We start from the raw sequence: 20,151 nt of genomic DNA, 5'->3' as shown, positions 1-20,151 counted from the left end.
AAAGTTCATTCTAAGTTTTATTAAAAATGCATTTACTTTCTTTTAAAAAATCCGCAATTACTTTTTGGGCAAAAGCTCTTATATAAACTGAACTCCCGATTTGACTTTTTGAGCCCTTACAAGGCGCAAATTTTACCCACTGTGGCTGAAATTTTGCATGTAGTGTTCTGTTATGACTTCTAATAACGGTGCTTAGTAAGGTCTAAATCGGCCAATAACCTGATATAGCTCCCATATAAACCGATCTCCCGATTTGACTTCTTTAGCCTCTACAAACCGCAATTTTTGTTCGATATGGCTGAAATTGAGCGTGTGGTGTTCCGTTATGACTTTCAACAACTGTGCCAAATACGATCTAAATCGGTCTATAACCTGATATAGCTTTCATATAAACCGATCTCCCGATTTGACTTCTTCAGCCCTTACAGGCCTTAACTTTTGTCCGATTTCGCTGAAATTGTATTAAGTTGCTGAAATTGTATTGCATGTAGTGTTCTGTTATGAATTCCAATAACTGTGCAAAGTCCGGTCCGAATCGGTCTGTAACCTGATATAGCTCCCATATAAACTGATCACTCGATTTGACTTCTTCAGCCCTTACAAGCAATTTTTGTCCGACTTGGATGAAAATGAGCATTTAGTGTTCCGTTGCGACTTTCAACAACTGACCAAGTACGTTACAAATCGGTCTATAACCAGATATAGTTCCCATATAAACCAATCTCCCGATTTGACTTCTTGAGCCCTTACAACAATCCGCAATTTTTGTCCGATTTGGCTGAAATTTTGCATGTAGTGTTCTGTTATGACTTGCAACAGGGAAATGCGGGTTGGCGGCATGCTATATGCGGCACGATGGATTATTTACCAGGGGACTCCTTCCTTGTTAACGACTAACATGTAGTTTTACCGGAAAGGGGTCTCTGGGTTGAGGATAACCCCCTTTCCGGGACCATTTGTGTACAGGGATTGGTCCAAATTGAATGAGTGCACCGGGGCAGACGATTTCATAGAGTTCGTTGCAAACAGGCATCTGGACGAATGTAGCGTATTTCAGGTGGAGGTCTTCGCGGTCCTGAAGCCATTGGAAATTATGTCGATGAAGAAGCGTGGGGCACGATGAGAATGTCGGGATAAACGTGGAATTGGGCCACATGAAGTCAAGACTGATTTGAAGAGGAAAGGTGGTTGTACTTGCAAAACGCTATCAAGCTCTGGTGGATTCCAGGCCATAAGAGACGGCGAGAAACGAAGCTTCCGAAGAAGTGGCTAGGAAAGGATCGCCGATAAGGGAAAATCGTGCCATGGAACCAGTGTGCCTTCCCTTGTGCAAGCTTCTTGGTAGGGTGATAACTTTACCGCGCGAATGAAATCTGGGTTTGTGCTGTGGGGACTAGAGCTGGCAAAACATCGATGGCACTATCGACATTTAATTGCTTGTCTGAATTTCATTTGATATTTTTCCTATGGATACTATCAGCAAAGGAAATTTTTTTGCAAAATTTAACAAAAATAAACGATCCTATACTAAATTAGTTTTATAAGATGCATTGAGCCTATAAATGGCGCAATTTTTCAGCCAATTGGGTTAAAATTTTTTACAACGATTTCCCTCATGATTTCTAGCTGACTTTTGTTAAATTTGGTTTTATTCGATCTGTGCACTGATATTGCTTCTATATAAATCGATCTAAATCGATCGATCTAAAGTATAAATATTCTTGATCGTCATGTCATTTTAAGTCGATCTAACCATGTCCGTCCGTCTGTCCGTCCGTCTGTCCGTCCGTCTGTCCGTCCATCTCCCTGTCCGTCTGTCCGTCCGTCTGTCCGTCCGTCTGTCCGTCTGTCCGTCCGTCTGTCCGTCCGTCTGTCCGTCCGTCTGTCCGTCTGTCGAAGCAAGCTAACTTTCGAAGGAGTAAAGCTAGCCGCTTGAAATTTTGCACAACTACTTTTTATCAGTGTAGGTCGGTTGGGATTGTAAATGGGTCAAAGCGGTCCATGTTTAGGTATAGCTGGTATATAAACCGATCTTGGGTCTTGACTTCTTAAGCCTCTAGAGGGCGCAATTCTGGTCCGATTTCACTGAAATTTTGCACGTGGTATTTTGGTACAACTTCCAATAACTGCGCTAAGTACGGTTCAAATCGGTCCCTATTTAGGTATAGCTGCCATATAAACCTATCTTGGGTTTTGACTTCTTGAGCCCCTAGAGGGCGCAATTCTCGTCCGATTTGCATGTGGTGTTTTGGTATAACTTCCCATAACTGCGATAAGTATGATTCCAATCGGTTCATAAACTGGTATAGCTGCCATATATACCGATCTTGGACCTTGACTTTTTGAGCTGCTAGAGGGCGCAATTCTCATCCGAGTTGGCTGAAATTTGGCATGAGGTGTTTTTATATGACTTTCAACAACTAAGTATGGTGCAAACCGGTTTATAACCTGATATAGCTACCATATAAACCGATCTGGGGTCTTGAATTATTGAACCTTTAGAGGGCGCAATTTTCATCTGATTTGGCACAAATTGTGTACAACGGAGTCGTTCATGACATTCAACATAAGTGTCCAATATGGTCTGAATCGATCTAAGCTTGATACAGCTCCCATATAAACCGATCTCTCGATTTTGTTTATTGAGCCCCTACAAGGCGCAATTCCTATCCGAATGGACTGAAATATTACACGATAACTTCTACAATGTTCAGCAATCAGCAAGCATTTATGGTCCGAATTGGACTATAACATGATATAGCTCCAATAGCATAACAGTTCCTATTCATTATTCTTTGTTTGCCTAAAAAGAGATACCGGGCTAAGAACTCGAGAAATACGATCCATGGTAGAGTGTATATAAGATTCGGCCCGGCCGAACTTAGCACGCTCTTACTTGCTACTTCTCATTTTCGGTTGAAATATAAGTGATGGGAAATTATCGATGTTGTCAATATTTATTATTAAAAATATCGAAAATATCTAACGTGCCGATAATCGATAGTTTGACAGCATTAGTGGCGGCCCCATGGCCGATAATTTTACGAAACAGAACTACACATATAATGGGGCTAAGGAAGCATTTCTTCGAACTGCTGATAGTAGTTCTGACTGACCATTGCAATCTCAGATTGTGGAATTCACTATAGAGAAAGGGAGAGTCAGCAGAGTGTGCGGTGACGAATAGAAAATGGAGTTACACTGCCCTGCTAGCTAGAGTACAGAATGGGCCTGGGGGTTTACATTGAGAACCCAGTGACTGACAACTGTTTTAGACTGCCTGATCATAATACGGTCCTGCAGGCGGAGATCCGGGCGTTTACGGAATGCGAGAAGTGGTGTGGTGCTAACGCGAGGACGTCGTGGGTGAACATCTTTACCGACAGTAAAATTGCCATAAGGGCAATAAAAACCAGGACGGTAAGGTCACGAACAGTCTTGCAGTGTAAGAAGGTGATTAACGCCTTCTCTGAGGATGGCAAAATCCGCATCGTTTGGGGGACGGGCTATAATGGAGTAAAGAGAAATGAAAGGGCAGACGATTTGGCGGTGAAGGTCAGAGGACTGCCGTCAATAAACTTGATTAACCCGAAGCCTTTCGGGTCGACGCAGACCGAGTTAAGGGAGTAGGACGGCGAAAATCTTATGGGGGGATCCAGATCGTGAAAAGACGAGGCTATTACTGAAAGGAAGCAAGAAGTAGGTCAGTATAGCTTTTGATATCATAACGGGACACATAGGACTACGAGCTCACTTATGTAAAATCGGTGCGGCAAGTGATAGCATGTGTTGGACATGCGGGGAAGGTGATGAGACGTTGGAGTATTTCCTTTGTCATTGCCCGGCTTTCGCATCCAACACATACCGGTACTTAGGTGGAGGCACAATATTGGACATAAACCAACTTAGGGGAGTGGTATTGAAAACAATTAAAGATTTTGTAAGTAGCACGGAATTCCTAATTTAAAATTTTCTTTTTAGAGGTTACTTTATAGATTTTAGAGCTCTCAACAAGCCGATTACTGGCTTAGGTGTATGTCCATAGTGGCATGGGGCGGATAAATATCTGCACCCTCTTTTTAACCTTACCTAACCTAACCTACACTGTCCTGCAATTGCAAGGAGAATACGCAGAATATGAGGTGAACACTACCTTCTGAGCTTGATTTCCATCATGGATGTTGGAGGTTATAGTAGAAGTCATCGTGCAGGAAGAATTTCAGCCAAATCAATTAAGAACTGATTCCTCTAAGGACTTATGACATACCATGGAGAGATCGGTTTATATGGGAGCTATATCAGTTTATGAATCGATCCAGAAAGTCCTTGCTGATATGTTGGAAGCCATAGAAGAAGTCCTTATGCAAAATTTTAGCCACATCTAAATTTCTGCTAAATAACCTTGGATTCTTTGACATATCGCACAGACCATATTTTGAAATAGCTGCCATTCTTACCGAATATCGCCCAGATCGGTAAATATTTGGATATAGCTGACATGAATGCCTATCTCCCCATTTGCAATGTTGAGCTCATAAAATGCGTTTTGATTAGAACCGTACGCAGAACTAGATCTCTCTACATGTTCGACAAATTTGCTTCGGATTTAAGGTAAAGATCCCATTAAAGTCTTATTTTTATACACACCTCCTTGGTGGGTATCTATCACAATGTCTTAATCAAAATTGTCTTAGTCATTTATGGGGCTGAGATAGCAAGACTACAGCTCTTACCCACCTATGTCCTGTAATAGTATTATTGAGAATTCAGTCATTCTAAAGACATTGTATCATGCAAAGAATATTTTAGGCAATTACTCCTAATAAACGTGTCAACTCTAATATGCAAACATAAAATATTTGACCCAAACCATTTGCACGAATTATGAAATGTCACTTTACTTAAGATAATGAAATCTTCTTTGTGACACACGTCACAACACCACTTACATTCATTAAGTGGACCTCCGTTATTATAATGACAATTTTGTATTACTTTTTGTGGTGACAAAAATTATTCTTTCTTTTAGCTTAGCCTTAATAATATGCCCACAAAAAGTTCTTATCTGTCATTTTCGTTAAAAAGAGAATTAGCTGTTTGAATACTTAATACCTGATACCCTCCCCTTCAAGATAAGTTTTTTCGAAAGTAAAAGGATTATTATAAACATAACACACACACACACACACGTCTTCTACAAGGCTACAAAAATGAAGGCAAGAAATTTAGGTTTGTTACACTTCTTCTGGAAAATGACAACTATTTGGACTAAAACCCACCATCTTCTCCGACATAAGTGAACTTATACAGACATATGAGTATTCAATGAACAAAATGGTTATATGCATTGAAAAACTATCAAAGGTAGACAGTAGTATATGGGTGATTGCAAATTTAAGTTTACTTTATTTTACTTTAATTGGCTGTAACAGAACATATGTCGCTTATTTTTGTAGTGTGGCACTTGAAGGGTAGTGAGAATCTCTATATCTTAAAATTCCTAAATGCTTTATTGTATATTGGAAAAGGGTAATCTTTTTGGAATGTTACTCATACTTAATACTAAATTTTGCCCATGAACATTCCACTAGGGAACATTGGATACTTCTCTCATATCAACGAGTGCAGTCCTATTAAAGTTTAAGCTCAATGACCTCTTTTTTATGCCTAGTCCGAACGGCATGCCGCATAGCAACACCACTTGGTAGAGAAGATTTAACAGGGCAGGATAGCTCACAAATGTAACCAGCATTAGTAAGGGGATAAACAATGCTCACAATTTTTCTAATGTTCCCGCCGGGATTTGAACCCAGGCGTTCGCCATCATAGCCCGACATGTTAACCTCTGCACCACGGTGGCCTCCCACGAATGAAGTTACACATAAAAGAAAAGGGAGATTATTTACATGAGTTTTGAAGGAAAAAAATTCCCACTTTTCAGACAAATACGGACATAGATACCACACCACTGGTGGACGCGTTTCGATTATTGGTAAGATAATGATTTTTAACACCATTTTGGATCATATTCTTCCCACTGACTGGCCTACAGTTCACATCATATCCTTTGTTCTAAAGTAGTTAAAATGGGTGGATACCATTGGTGGTAAAGTTGACCGGGGGTAAGACTTTATTTAATTTGGTTTTATTCGGTCAGTGCATTGATATTGATGTAGTAAAAACGGACCCCTCCAACGTTGACGAACCACGCAAACGAAAAAAGGACCATGATTTGCGGATCTGCACCGGGAATGTCCGCAGTCTTTATAGAGAAGGTGCAGTATACGCGCTGGCGGATGTATTAGAGAAGTACAAGGCAGATATTACCGCCTTGCAGGAAGTGCGATGGATTGGAAATGGCGTCACTGAAACACCAAACGGTGACGAACTATACTATAGCTGCCATAACACGAGGCATGAATTTGGCTGTGGATTTGTGGTTAGTCGGAGACTGAAACACCTTGTCTCCAGCTTTACTCCGGTGGATGAGAGGCTAGCCACAATCCACATAAAAGCCAAATTCTTCAACATCAGACTTATTTGCGGCCATGTCCAGACGGAAGACAAAGACGAGTAGACCAAGGAAATTTTCTAAGAGCGCCTAGAGAGAGAATATGACCGCTGCCCCACCCATGATATTAAAATCGTTCAGGGAGATTTTAATGCGAAAATAGGGAAGGAAGACATTTTTGGTCCAACAGTCGGAAAGTTTAGCCTCCACGAGATAACGTCCAGTAATGGATTGAGGCTGATAGATTTCGCCTCGGCAAAAAACATGGTAGTTAGTAGCACCAGATTTCAACATAAAAATATTCACAAAGCCACATGGCTGTCACCCGATCAAAACACGAGAAACCAAATTGATCACGTTGTGATAGATGGAAGGCATTCATACAGCGAGTTAGATGTACGATCGATAAGTGGAGCGAATATAGATTCGGATCATTACCTTGTTGCAGCAAAGGTTCGCACCAGTTTGAACATGGCGAGGAAAGTAAGATCACTGCACGGAAGCTGGACATTGAAAAGCTACAAACACAACAGATGGCAACCGCATACTCCACTCGACTGACCCAACTGCTTGATGAAAGCACTCCTTGTTCCGATGATATAATGGAGCAGTGGCAAACTATTGCCCATTCAATCGAAAATGCCGCGAAATCCGTACTTGGGTACCGGAAGCCTCCTCCAAGAAACTCATGGTACGACCAAGAGTGTCGAGATGCTACTGAAGCCAAGAATGCGGCATATAGAGCAACCCTGCAATCAGTAGCAACGTATCGGGAGAAAAGGAGAGCGGAGTAACGACTATTCCGCAGAAAGAAAAATGAAATGGAAAGACGTGAGTGTGAGCGAATTGAGATGTACAGGACTCAGAATGAAGTCGGCAATTTATACCAAAGGATTAAACATCAAACCGATGGCTTTGGTGCAGGCACATCTTCCTGCAGAGACAAAGAAGAAAATCTGGTAACTGACACAGATAGCATGAATATATGGAAAGAACATTTTACCCAACTACTAGTGTCCGATGTTGGCGACGAAGAGGATTTCGCAGAACCAATCCCTGATGATGGTATAGAATGTTTACCTCCTAGTCAGAATGAGGTCCAAGTAGCCGTGACCCGGCAAAAGAACAACAAGGCAGCAGGAGCCGACGGGTTACCCACTGAACTATTTAAGACCGAAGGCGACACGCTGATTAGGCGTATGCATTCGCTTATCTGCGCAATCTTGCTAGAAGAACACATTCCCGATGGTTGTAACCTCAGCATACTCTGTCCCGTACACAAGAAGTAGACAAGACGGAATGTGCCAACTACAGAGGAATAAGTCTCCTCCCCATCGCATACAAGATACTCTCGAGCGTACTGTGTGAAAGATTAAAACCTAAAGTCATTGAGATAATTGGGCCCTGTCAATGCGGCTTTAGACCTGGTAAATCCACCCTAGACCAGATATTCACACTGCGCAAAATCCTGGAAAAGACCCTAGAAGGACAAATCAATACCTACCATCTCTTTGTTGACTACAAAGCCGCCTTCGATACTCCTTAACGTTCACCGGTATTTCAAGCCATGTCTGAGTTTGGTATCCTTGCAAAATTAATAAGACTCCACAAGATGACACTTGCTGATAAGCGTTCCTCAGTAAGAATAGGAAAGAATCTCTCCGAATCATTTAATACCAAATGAGGTTTCAGACAAGGAGGCTGTCTCCTGTGATCTCTTTAATATTCTGTTGGAGAAGATTATACGAGATGCAGATGTGAATAGATATGGCACACTAGCCTATGCCGACGACATAGATATTATAGGTCGGTCACAGGAATTAGTAACTGCAGCCTTTGAAAGAATAGAAGAGAGCCAGTGAAAATGGTTTTGGCAGCAAAATGAAGATAAGACGAAATGGATGGTTTCAACTCCTAAAAAGCCTTGCACAACTGAGCAGATGAAGAAAATGGAGAAAGTTGGGAACCACAACTTTAAGACAGTCAGTAACTTTATCTACCTCGGCACCGCCGTAACCGAAACGAATGACACCAGTTTTGAGATTAAGCGAAGAATAATACTGACAAACAGATGCTACTTTGGACTAAGTAAGCATTTTAGAAACAAGGCCACCTCTCGACAGACGAAGGTTACACTATACAATACACTGATACTACCCGTGCTGTTATATGGTTCTGAAGCATGGGTACTTGAGATAGCAGATGAGGCAGTGCTTGGAGTATTTGAGAGAAAGATTCTTCGTAAAATAAATGGACCAGTTTGCGTTAATGGAGAATATAGGTGACGTATGAACCACGAGCTGTATGACGACGATAGCATAGTTACACGCATCAAAATACAACGACCGCATTGTTTAGGTCATTTTGTCAGAATGGATGAAGAATCTCCAGCAAAGAAGTCTTTTGAAGGCAAACACGGTGGTACACGCAAACCGGGAAGACCAAAAGCCCGGTGGAAAGATCAAGTTGTGGGAGACACCTTGAAACTTGGTGTCACAGATTTTAGAATGAGCGCAGAAGATCGAGACGCTTGGAACGCTATTCTACGTTCGGCTAGTGTAACAAATATTCTGTCATAGCCAATTAAAGTAAAGTAGAGTAAGACTTTAAATCGAGATATCGGTCAATATGGCAGCTATTGGGTTGCCCAAAAAGTAATAGCGGATTTTTTAAAAGAAAGTAAATGCATTTTTAATAAAACTTAGAATGAACTTTAATCAAATATACTTTTTTACACTTTTTTTCTAAAACAAGCTAAAAGTAACAGCTGATAACTGACAGAAGAAAGAATGCAATTACAAAGTCACAAGCTGTGAAAAAATTTGTCAACGCCGACTTTATGAAAAATTACTTTTTGGGCAACCCAATATGTTAAAATTTGGACCGATTTGGGCCATATTGCAGAAGAATGTCGAGGGGCTTAACTTAAATTGAGAGATCGGTCTGAATGGCATCCAAATATAGACCGATCTGGGCCAAATTGAAGAAGGATGTCGAAGGGGCTAACACAACTCACTGTCTCAAATTTCAGCAAAATCGGATAATAATTGTGGTTTTTATGGCCCTAAGACCCTAAATAGGAGGATCGGTCTATATGGCAGCTATATCCAAATTTGAACCGATCTGAGCCAAATTGAACAAAGACGTCGAATGGCCCAACGCAACTCACTGTTTTCCGCAAAATCGGATAATAAATGTGGCTTTTTTGGGCCTAAGACCTTAAATCGGCGGATCGGTGGGGCTATATCAAGATATAGTCCGATGTAGTCCATTTTCGAATTTAATCTTCTTATGGACAAAAAACAATCTGCGCAAAAATTTCAGCTCAATATCTTTATTTTTAGAGACTGTAGCGTTATTTCAACAGACAGACGGACGGAGATGGCTAGACCGTCTTAGATTTTTACGCTGATCAAGGGTCGGAAATGAATATTTCGATGTGTTGCAAACGGAATGAAAATTTAATACATCCCCATCCTTCGGTGGTGAATTACGATTGTGATTGAAATTTCTTTCAGATTCCATTCAAAAATTGATTGAATCAATTAATTTTTTAATGGAAAATTGCAAAAATTTCAATGATGATTAGAATAGAAAAAAATTCATATTCAATAAAAAAATGGATTGAACTAATTAAGTTTTTGAGTTTAAACGATTTTGAAATAAAAATATTTTTTTATCGATATTTGTTTCTGTGTACCCAAGGATCATACATTTTTTCTTGATTTAGAAGAAGTTTTTTACCCAAAGTGCACATGTGCCCTTCAAATTTGTTTAAGTGAAAATGTTTAGTACAGTGAATCAATTGTGGTGGGTTCCCAAGATTCTGACCGGCCAGGTTAGTACGTCTTTTCTTGTTACTTTTTGCCTTATTAAATTTATTGGACATGGGTGCGTATAATTTCTATCTGAGAATAAATGACACATACGCCACCATGGTAACTCAAGTTGAATATCAAAAAACTGACAACTATTAATTTCTAAATCAAATAGCGTGTTGACCAACATTACTTTTGAAAATTTCGATATAATTTGTTAATTTGGACACTATTGTGATTTCTACAGAAAGACGGACACACGGATGGACGGATACGCTAAATCGACTAAGAATGGCAAACGCTCAGGAATATATGTATGAAATTTATGTTGTTGTTTAATTGGCTATGACAGAATATTTGTTCCACTAGCCGAACGCAAAATAGCGTTCCAAGCGCTTCGATCTTTTGCGCTCATTCTAAAATCTCTAACACCAAGTTTCGAGGTGTCTCCCACCACTTGATCTTTCCATCGGGCTTTTGGTATTCTCGGTTTGCGTGTACCACCGTGTTGGCCTTCAAAAGACTTCCTTGCTGGAGCTTCTTCATCCATTCTGACAACATGACCTAGCCAACGCAGCCATTGTATTTTAGTAGGATAAGTTGGTATATACAAATTCACATTAATTATGCATGGGGAGTTAATTACTTCTTAATTACTTCTTTATTACTTCTTAATTACTTTTTTAATGGGATCCTCATCATGTTGTTATAAAACTGTCATTGATATGGAAATTATGTAGCCCTTTTTTGTTAGGGGATCCTCATTGTACATTGATATCTATGCTATGTCACCCTTTCTTGTTGTGGGATCCTCATTATGTTGTTATAAAACTGTCATTGATATGGAAATTATGTAGCCCTTTTTTGTTTGGGGATCCTCATTGTACATTGATATCTATGCTATGTCACCCTTTCTTGTTGTGGGATCCTCATTATGTTGTTATAAAACTGTCATTGATATGGAAATAATGTAGCCCTTTTTTTGTTAGGGGATCCTCATTGTACATTGATCTCTATGTATGCTAGGGAGGATTCGGCCTAGCCCTTTTTGTTGTGGGATCCTCATCATGTTGTTATAAAACTGTCATTGATATGGAAACTATGTAGCTCTTTTTTGTAAGGGGAATGGGGGATTCGCACTTGTGCAAGCTGTTTTTTCGATTAGGAATTTGGGATCCTGCATTTTTAGTTCTGGGTGTTATTTTTAATTAGGGATGGTGTTGATTTAACTGATAAGTGGGATTGAAACTATTTGGTTCGTCAATTATTGAGTTATAAAAATTCATTGAATGTGACCCTCACTGTATGCTATGAATGCTGTGGGTCTTGCTCATTTCTTGTGTGTTGTAAAAATGTAAACTGCGGTAAGGCAGCAAAAAGGGAATGTTTGGTTTGGTTATTATCTAATAATTGTTTTCATGGGTGCCTTAGTTGGGGATTAATGTTGACTTTTTTTCCACTTAAATTGTGACCGTCACTGCATGTTATGAATGCTGTGGCACTTGCGCATTTCTTGTGTGTGTGTGTGTGTTGTAAAGTGTGTAGGATATGTTTATTAAGGGGTTGATGGTCGTCTTCTAACTCTGAGTTTTTAATTTTTTTGGTCTCTATATGTTGCCAGTGAGTGGTATCCATAAAGGCTTCATTGTGTTGTAAAATGCGACTAGGTAGTAAGGAATATTATCTGTGTGATTTCTAATAAAAACACGAAAGAATTCGAAAAAACCTATCATTTCTAAGATTTCTATCTGAAGAATAAGATGGCAAACCAACAGTTCCAAATGAGCCAGCCTTTGTTTTCCCAACAGGATGAGAATCAAAAAATACAGAATGAGAGCAACAATTCTCATAATTCAATTAATGAACCTGTTGCTATTTCTGTCCAACTTAGCCAAAATCTATTTTCGCAGGAGAGCGAAGAAGTATTTTTGGATTTTTCCCAAAAAATTGTACAACAATGTGAGGCCTCACAAAGTCAACATCTCATAAGTGACGATGAGGAATGTATTCCTGAGACTGATGACGAGCAAGATGATGGAAATTCTACCCAGGAAATATTTCCATGGAGATTGTTCCCAAACCATTTCGACCCAAACAGCCAGCCTATACCTGGATCGGTCGAAGACGATATGTTGCGGAAATCGGAAGAGGAGAAAGAGACCGTATTGGACCAAGAGTTAAGAAAAGTTGAAGCGGACTGGAATACAGAAATGCATCCAGCTATTTTTAGTATTTTAGAAAGGTTTTTATAAATTTCCTGTAAAAGTATAAAGAATTATAAATGAATTTTAAGAGAAATTTATATAAATAAAACAAAAAAAAAAAACAATTAAAAACTATGTGTTCCTTTTTTTTGGGTGGGGGAAGGGGGTTTACGTGGTTTGGGGTTGATTTTGGTTTGTTTCTATCCACTTAGAGATTTTATTGGTCAGACACAAACATGTTAGTGTCGTTGTATGGTGTACATTTCATTAGAAGCTATTTAGATTGTATTGATAAACTAGTCGTGATACTTGTGTTCGTTGATGTTCTAAAAGTGTTGGAATGCAAAGGAGTTTGGATAGAAAAATAAAAGGTTAAAAAAAAATTGGAAGAACTCTTATCTATTGTAGTAGAAATGTAAGACGAATGGATTCCAATTTTGAAATTCAACCACAAACATTGGAATTTCGATTTCAGTTCCATCTAACTCGCCATTGAACGAACATAGAATTGTTTTTAATCCGTCGAAGTACCATTAATAAAAATTTTCGAATTGAATTTTTTCCCTCAAAATATAAACATTTAAACAAAATTCCAAGTGAATTTTTAACGCGCCAAAGTACCATCGTTAAAAATTTTTTGTGATTTTTTGCCTAATTTGCAAAGTGCGTTTATTTAAATACGCTAGACAAAAATTCAGTGCAGTGGTAAATAAAGCAAAAAAAAAAAAAAAAAAAAAAAAAACAACCAAAAGAAAACATTTAAATATAATAACACTCAAAACACAAAAAAAAAAAAAAAAAAAACAAACAAAACAAAAATGGCTTTATACACTTGCGAAATTTGCCAAGAAGATTTCGTCTCCGTTTTGAATTTAAAAATTCACGTAAAAGAAGCACATAGGCAGTGTAGTGTGTGTGGCGTTGTGCAATTAAGTAGGCATGCGCTTAATTTCCACATGCTAGTAGCACACAATAAAGAAAAAAATGTTGGTGGAAAAAAATCCCAACTAAAGATAGTGCGGAAACAACAAAACGGTGGAAAATCCAAAGAAAATATGCAGAAAGAAGATAAACAATGGAAACAAGCACAGGCCCAACACCAGTTTGTTAATATGCATTCAACGTCGGACGCTTTTCAACAACAACATCATCAACAACAACATCATGAACAACAACATCATCAACAACAACATCACCAACAACAACATCATCAACAACAACATCATCTACAACAACATCATCAACAACAACATCATCATCATCATCAACAACATCAACGACAACAACAAGTTCAAGAACAACAACAACGAGAACAACAAGAAGAGCTGGTTAAACATCACGGGCAAAATATTCCTCGAAGCGAACAAATCGAAAATGACTTGGATCTGGATGAGATGGCTTACTACTTGAATAAATTAGATCAAATTCTAAGTAAACTACATCCAGAAAACCAGAGAGAAGAACAACAAGCACTGATCCAACAACATATTTTTAATGGAAATGTTCCTTCGACTTCGAGAGCTGCTCTACAACAACAACAACAACATCAGGAACAGCAGTTCCTAGGAAATCAACCTATTCAACCACAGGCCCAACAACAAGATTTGAATGAAGATATACCATCAAGATCGAGAGCTGCCCAAGACAAAGTTTGTAAATGCTGCAATATTGGAGTACCCGTTAGAAAGTGGTATACCCACTTGAAAACCAATGCCCATAAACGTAATAGCATTGCGATGAGAGCTCAATTCATAAAACAAACCAGCAGCGATTTTAAAAATCGGTTGGCTAAATATGAATATTCAACCATTAAAGAAACTCTGAATATTAACAATTTTCTCTCCGGAGGTATAGATTGCATAGAGAATCTTATTATGGAAAGTTTAGCGGAGCATATTTGCGTGAAATTTAATTTTCAATTACAAGCACAATATACCAAACTTTGCAGTGATGAATGGAAAAAAACAATTATGCATCACACCTCCAAAATGTCGCAAATAACAAGAAGCGACTCTATTGAAAATGTGGTTAGCTGCCATGTAGAGGAAATTAAAACTAAAATGTCAGAGTTTCAGGAAAGAGATTCTGGATGGGCTTTAGTCAATATTGAAAAACTCTACATTAACATAAATAAATGTACAGTTTTAAGAGGCTCCCAATATATAAAAACACCGAAAAAATTAGCAGATAGACGCGCTTGCTGCAATATTCTTAATGACGATGAATATTGCTTTAAGTGGTGTATGGTAGCAGCCTTAACAACACCAAAGCCAAGAAACCCAACAAGAACATCCTCGTACCCTGTGGATATCAAACAGAATATAATAACTTTGACAAACGGTGTAAGTCTCAACTTCAATGGATTGAATTTTCCCATGGCCCTTAGAGACATAATCATATTCGAAAAAAACAACCCAAATATAAGTGTAAATGTTTTGGGATATGAAGTCAAAACAGATCATGTTGTTGGGCCGTACTACATTACCCAAATGGAAAAGGAGACCCACGTGAACTTGTTGTTGCTGGAAAATAATGAGAGAGAGCATTATGTGTTAGTAAGAGACACGTCAAGGTAATAAAACAAATAATACTATGTGTAATTAATTAAATGACTATTTTTTTTTTTATTTTATCTTTTCTGTTTTTTTTTTTTTTTTTACAGACTTTTACATAGGCAGGTTACATCAAACGCAAATAAATTGTACTTCTGCAACCAGTGTTTCCAGCACACCAGGAACCCCAACATGATGGATCATCATAAGCGAGAATGTGGAAGAGTTGTAACATATCTCCCTGAGGAAGCCAACAAGTTCATGGAGTTTTCCAACTCTAAAAAGACAATGGACGTTCCATTTTCAATTTACGCAGATTTTGAATGCGTACTTGAAAATGTTAACGACAGTAATAGTAAATCCCTAAGTAAGCACATTCCATGTGCTTTTAGTTATAATATTAAATGTAGTTTTGATGATAGGTTAGACAAATTTAATATTTATACGGGAGAAGATGCTGCCGAGGTTTTTGTTAAAAGCATCGATCAGGAGTGTAGGTTTATTTACGAAAATTATTTAAGTCTAAATACCCCTATGACATCATTATCACCCTCTGAGGAGTTCAATTTTCAAGTAGCTCAAAACTGCCATGTATGTGAGAAATTATTAGGTAGTGATAGGGTTCGTGATCACTGTCACATCACTGGAAAATACAGAGGACCTGCCCATAATAAATGTAATTTAGAGCATACTGTACCAACATTTATACCCATTTTCTTTCACAACTTTTCGGCTTATGATTGTCACTTATTTGTGAAAGACCTCCTTAAAAATATTCCTGGTAATACAACAGTACTGCCAGAAAATAAGGAGCGATACATTGCCCTATCCCATAAAGTATATTTAGGTGGCGGAAAAATTTTAGAGTATAGATTTTTAGATTCCCTCAGGTTTATGGCGGCAAGTTTAGATTCTCTAGCAAACAATCTGGCGGGAGATACTATGAAGTCAGTTAGGTCACATTTTCCAAGCGATAGGGAATTTAATTTAATGAGGAAAAAGGGGGTATTTTGCTACGAATACCTGACTTCGTTTGATAAACTAGCCGAAACACGACTCCCTCCCATTGAGGCTTTCTTTAGCAAATTGTATAACAAAAAATGTAGCAGCGAAGATTATACGCATGCCAAAGAAGTATGGCATACATTTAATTGTGGTACTTTACAGGACTATATGGAATTGTATTTAAAAACAGATGTTCTACTACTTACTGATGTTTTTGAAAATTTCCGACGTTTGTGTAAAAAAGTCCACAAATTAGATCCATGCCAGTACTATACAGCACCAGGTCTATCTTTTGATGCTATGCTTCGGAACACTAACATAAGCTTAGAGCTGTTTACCGATTTAGATATGTACAATTTTATTAAGAATGCTATTCGAGGAGGAATAACTCAGTGTTCTAGAAGACATACGAAAGCAAATAATAGGTACCTAAGCGATTTCAATCCATTACTTCTTTCTACCTTCCTTATGTATTTTGATGTCAACAATCTATATGGGGCCGCTATGATGCGTTTTCTCCCATGTGGCGACTTTAAATGGCTTAAGGAAAATGAAATTATTAGTGATGTACAAAGAATTCTGGACTTTGTTGATGACTCCCCCATAGGTTACATTTATGAAGTTGATTTGGATTATCCAGATCACTTACATGATCATCATAATGATCTACCTTTTGCTGCGGAAAATAAAAAAATCGGTGGAGCTAAATACAAAAAGCTGGTTGCCGATCTTACACCAAAGCGAAATTATACCACTCATTATTTGGTATTGAAGCAATGCCTTGAGAATGGTTTAATTTTAAAAAAGGTCCACCGAGTTTTAGAATTTAGACAAGAACCGTGGCTTGCTCCATTTGTTAACACTAACACAGATGAGAGGAAAAAAGCAACGAATCCGTTTGAAAAAGATTTTTTCAAGCTACTGAATAACTCGGTATACGGCAAAACGATGGAAAACGTCGATAATAGAAAAGACGTAAAACTTGTAACCGAATGGGAGTATTCAAATAAGAAAAAAATTGGTTTGGAAAGACTTATATCCAAACCAAACTTTAATAGTTTGTCTCAATTTTCAAATGAATTTTGGGCTGTTCAAATGGACCGCACTAAAGTAATCTATGATAAGCCAATATACGTTGGATTTTGTATATTAGAAATAGCAAAATTAATCATGTATGATTTTCACTATAATTACATGAAAAAGAAATTTGGTGAAAGGTGTCAGTTAAATTATATGGATACTGATTCCTTTATTTACACTATTTCTTCCGAGGATTTCTATGCAGAAATAAAAGACGATGTAGAAAAATATTTCGATACTTCAAATTATGATGCAAATAATCCGTTTGGATTTCCTCTAAAAAATAAAAAAGAAATGGGTTACATGAAAGATGAAAATGGAGGTACATTGATGTCAGAATTTGTTGGCCTAGGACCGAAAATGTATTCGTACAAATTAGATGAAGGTAGCGAAATAAATAAGGCCAAAGGGGTGAAAAAATGTGTCATAGAGGGTTATTCTCTTGAAAATTATAAGGAATGTCTTTTGAACGGCATAAAACCTACTGGCAGCATGTTGTCATTCCGATCTAAACTTCATAATATTTATACGGATAAGTTAACCAAAGTAGTTTTAAGTCCCTTAGACACAAAAAGAAAAATCAGGGAAGATAAAATTAATACATATGCATGGGGCCATTATAAAATGGCAACCGAAAACAACTTACAGAGCATAAGTATAGATTATACAACGGAAATGGATGTAGACAATATCGAATCTTATAGTGATAACGATTTAAGGGACCTGCTTGACTACCTTAATATGTAAAAAAAGCTACAATTTTATAATTTACCTTTAAGGCTTATTTATTTTAATAGTTAAATACTTGATAAGAAAATTAAAATTAAATAAAATAAAAAAAAAATATTTTCAATAAAATGTGTTTGTTTATTAAATGATTTTTCGAACAGTTCCAGTCAAAGGTGTGTATTCGATGAAACGATCGTGTATTATTAAACAATATGCCGACGTATTTTCAGGAATGGATTGGCTGGTTTCGAATTCAATTTTAACATCAATAGGCCCGGCTTTTATTGTCTCATTTTGATGACTAACATCAATTACAGTTATAGGGGTTTCTTTGAATTCATCACATGACAGGAGAGGTTGCGGTTCCTTCAAATAAAAGCTTTGTTGAAATCTTGCATACATATCATAAAGAACTGCATAACGATTATCATCAAATTTTATATTAAGGTCATCGTATGGGTAAATATCTGAATTTAAATGTACTTTGAAATTTGTTAAGTTACAATGGATAAATTTTTTGTTATTTTCAAATGCAAATACTAAAAAACGTGGTCTCTCCCTATTTACAGAAAGTTTAACGTTCCAATTGCACTTGACTGCACCGGGAAATGTAGGATTAAAATGACAATCCCAGCTACGAAACGTGATTGGTATAGTCTTTCCATCTTTAATTGTTTTCATTATTTTTAGCTTCGTTTCATCTGAGATATGAACATGGGGAATTCTCCATGTTATATTCGTTATATTAATTTTAACTTTTTCCGTTTGGGTAGTTGAATAGCAGGCATTCAAATCAGTGGAACTTCGTAGGAGTATAAGGTCATGTTTACAATTTAAAACAACTTTCGTGAAATCCTCAGAAAATCCCAATAACTTATTTAGTGGCACATAAAAATTGAACTTCTGCTTGTTCAAATCGGTTTCTTTGCTCCAGCCAGCATTCAGCATCATATTATTTTCAATACTATTTATTGAAATGTAGTTTTTTAAAGTACTTGAAATGCCCAAATATCGTGTTCTATCTATTTCTACACCATTAATTTCATAGCGAATTTCATCAAACATATACGCAACACAGTTATTTCGCAATCGTCCATTAAGTGTACTTTTTCCATCTTCCAGTGTAATGGAACCCTCTATATATAGGTAGCTTTCGCTAGGTAGGATATATAAATCTTGATTTTGAATTGTTATTCTAATTTCGTCATTATTTTTGAAGGATTGAATATATGGTACGTAGCTATGATAGTCCTTTTTAACAATATTATCATCAGAGTATGGTTTCTCTAGTACATTTAAAATTTCAGACATGGCTTTTTAATTTTAATTTTAAGGATTTTAAAAACAATTTATTTTCTTGAGTTAAAAGCCGTCTTTTATTGTTGACAGCTCGAATCGGAATGTTATGTTTGGTCATTTTATTATTATATTTATTAAAAATAATCATTTTGATTTAGGTTTAAGATGTAATCGAAGTGTTATTTCTTCCCCTCTAAAATTAATCAGACGCGTTTCTTGATCAACAATCCAAACTTTTATGCGACTTATTTCGTTAACGTTTACTGGTAAATAAATAAGGTTCCTGGGAATTTCGTCTAATTTATATCCTGGAGACACGTTTATTGCGAACTCATGGATAATATGTGCTGGAGAATTATTCATATATGCTCCAGTTGTAATATTACAACAAATTTGAATTGCATTTACTTTCATGATGTTTACTGGCATGTGAGACGTATGCTTTATGTTAGGGACTAAAACTCGATCTTCAAATCCAAACAACGGACCAATAGACCGATCTTGATGGAAATTTATAACATGTTCCGAAGAAAAAATTTCGATTTGAAGTGTATTGTTATTTGCTTCTATATCCAGAGTATTAAGCGCGTTCTCCTTTCTATAAGCGCTTTTTATAAAGTCTACAATATCTTCGAGTTCGTACGATCCAACTGGAATTTCAATAACACTATCACCAATATGAAACAAATTATTATCATAATCAATGTTAGGGATTGTATTATATGAATGAAAGTCAACTAAAGCACATTCGTAATCGTCATTTAATTGAATGGGAGGAAAGTACGAAGCAGTCAAAATTGGAGATCTCCCGGTTAATGCTAACGTAATTGACATGATGATGAGTAATTGATGAATGGAAACACGTTTTTAGTTTCATTAGTTTTTATTTATTTGTTCATTCAAAACAAAAAAAAAAAAAAAATTATAATATTTCATTTTTATTTATCCAAGAG

General features: G+C 37.2%; 2 protein-coding genes across 2 annotated transcripts in view; both read right to left on the bottom strand.

Annotated features, from left to right (window-relative positions):
• Window positions 1–20,151, bottom strand: part of LOC106085877 (cGMP-specific 3',5'-cyclic phosphodiesterase) — a 377,334-nt gene that overhangs the window by 122,913 nt on the left and 234,270 nt on the right. The window lies entirely within an intron of this gene.
• On the bottom strand, window positions 18,041–18,964 carry LOC131994678 (uncharacterized). The gene has a single exon (XM_059361482.1). The coding sequence runs from the start codon at window positions 18,962–18,964 to the stop codon at window positions 18,041–18,043; it is 924 nt and encodes a 307-aa protein (XP_059217465.1).

The sequence above is a fragment of the Stomoxys calcitrans genome, chromosome 2, assembly GCF_963082655.1.
Source record: "Stomoxys calcitrans chromosome 2, idStoCalc2.1, whole genome shotgun sequence".
Classification (NCBI taxonomy): domain Eukaryota; kingdom Metazoa; phylum Arthropoda; class Insecta; order Diptera; family Muscidae; genus Stomoxys; species Stomoxys calcitrans.
The sequence above is the reverse complement of the archived record's forward strand: the minus strand, read 5'-3'. Positions and strand labels throughout refer to the sequence as shown.

What these genes read in the sequence shown, in the direction of transcription:
- LOC131994678 (XM_059361482.1), bottom strand. Translation starts at nt 18,964, where the DNA reads ATGTTTGATGAAATTCGCTATGAAATTAATGGTGTAGAAATAGATAGA.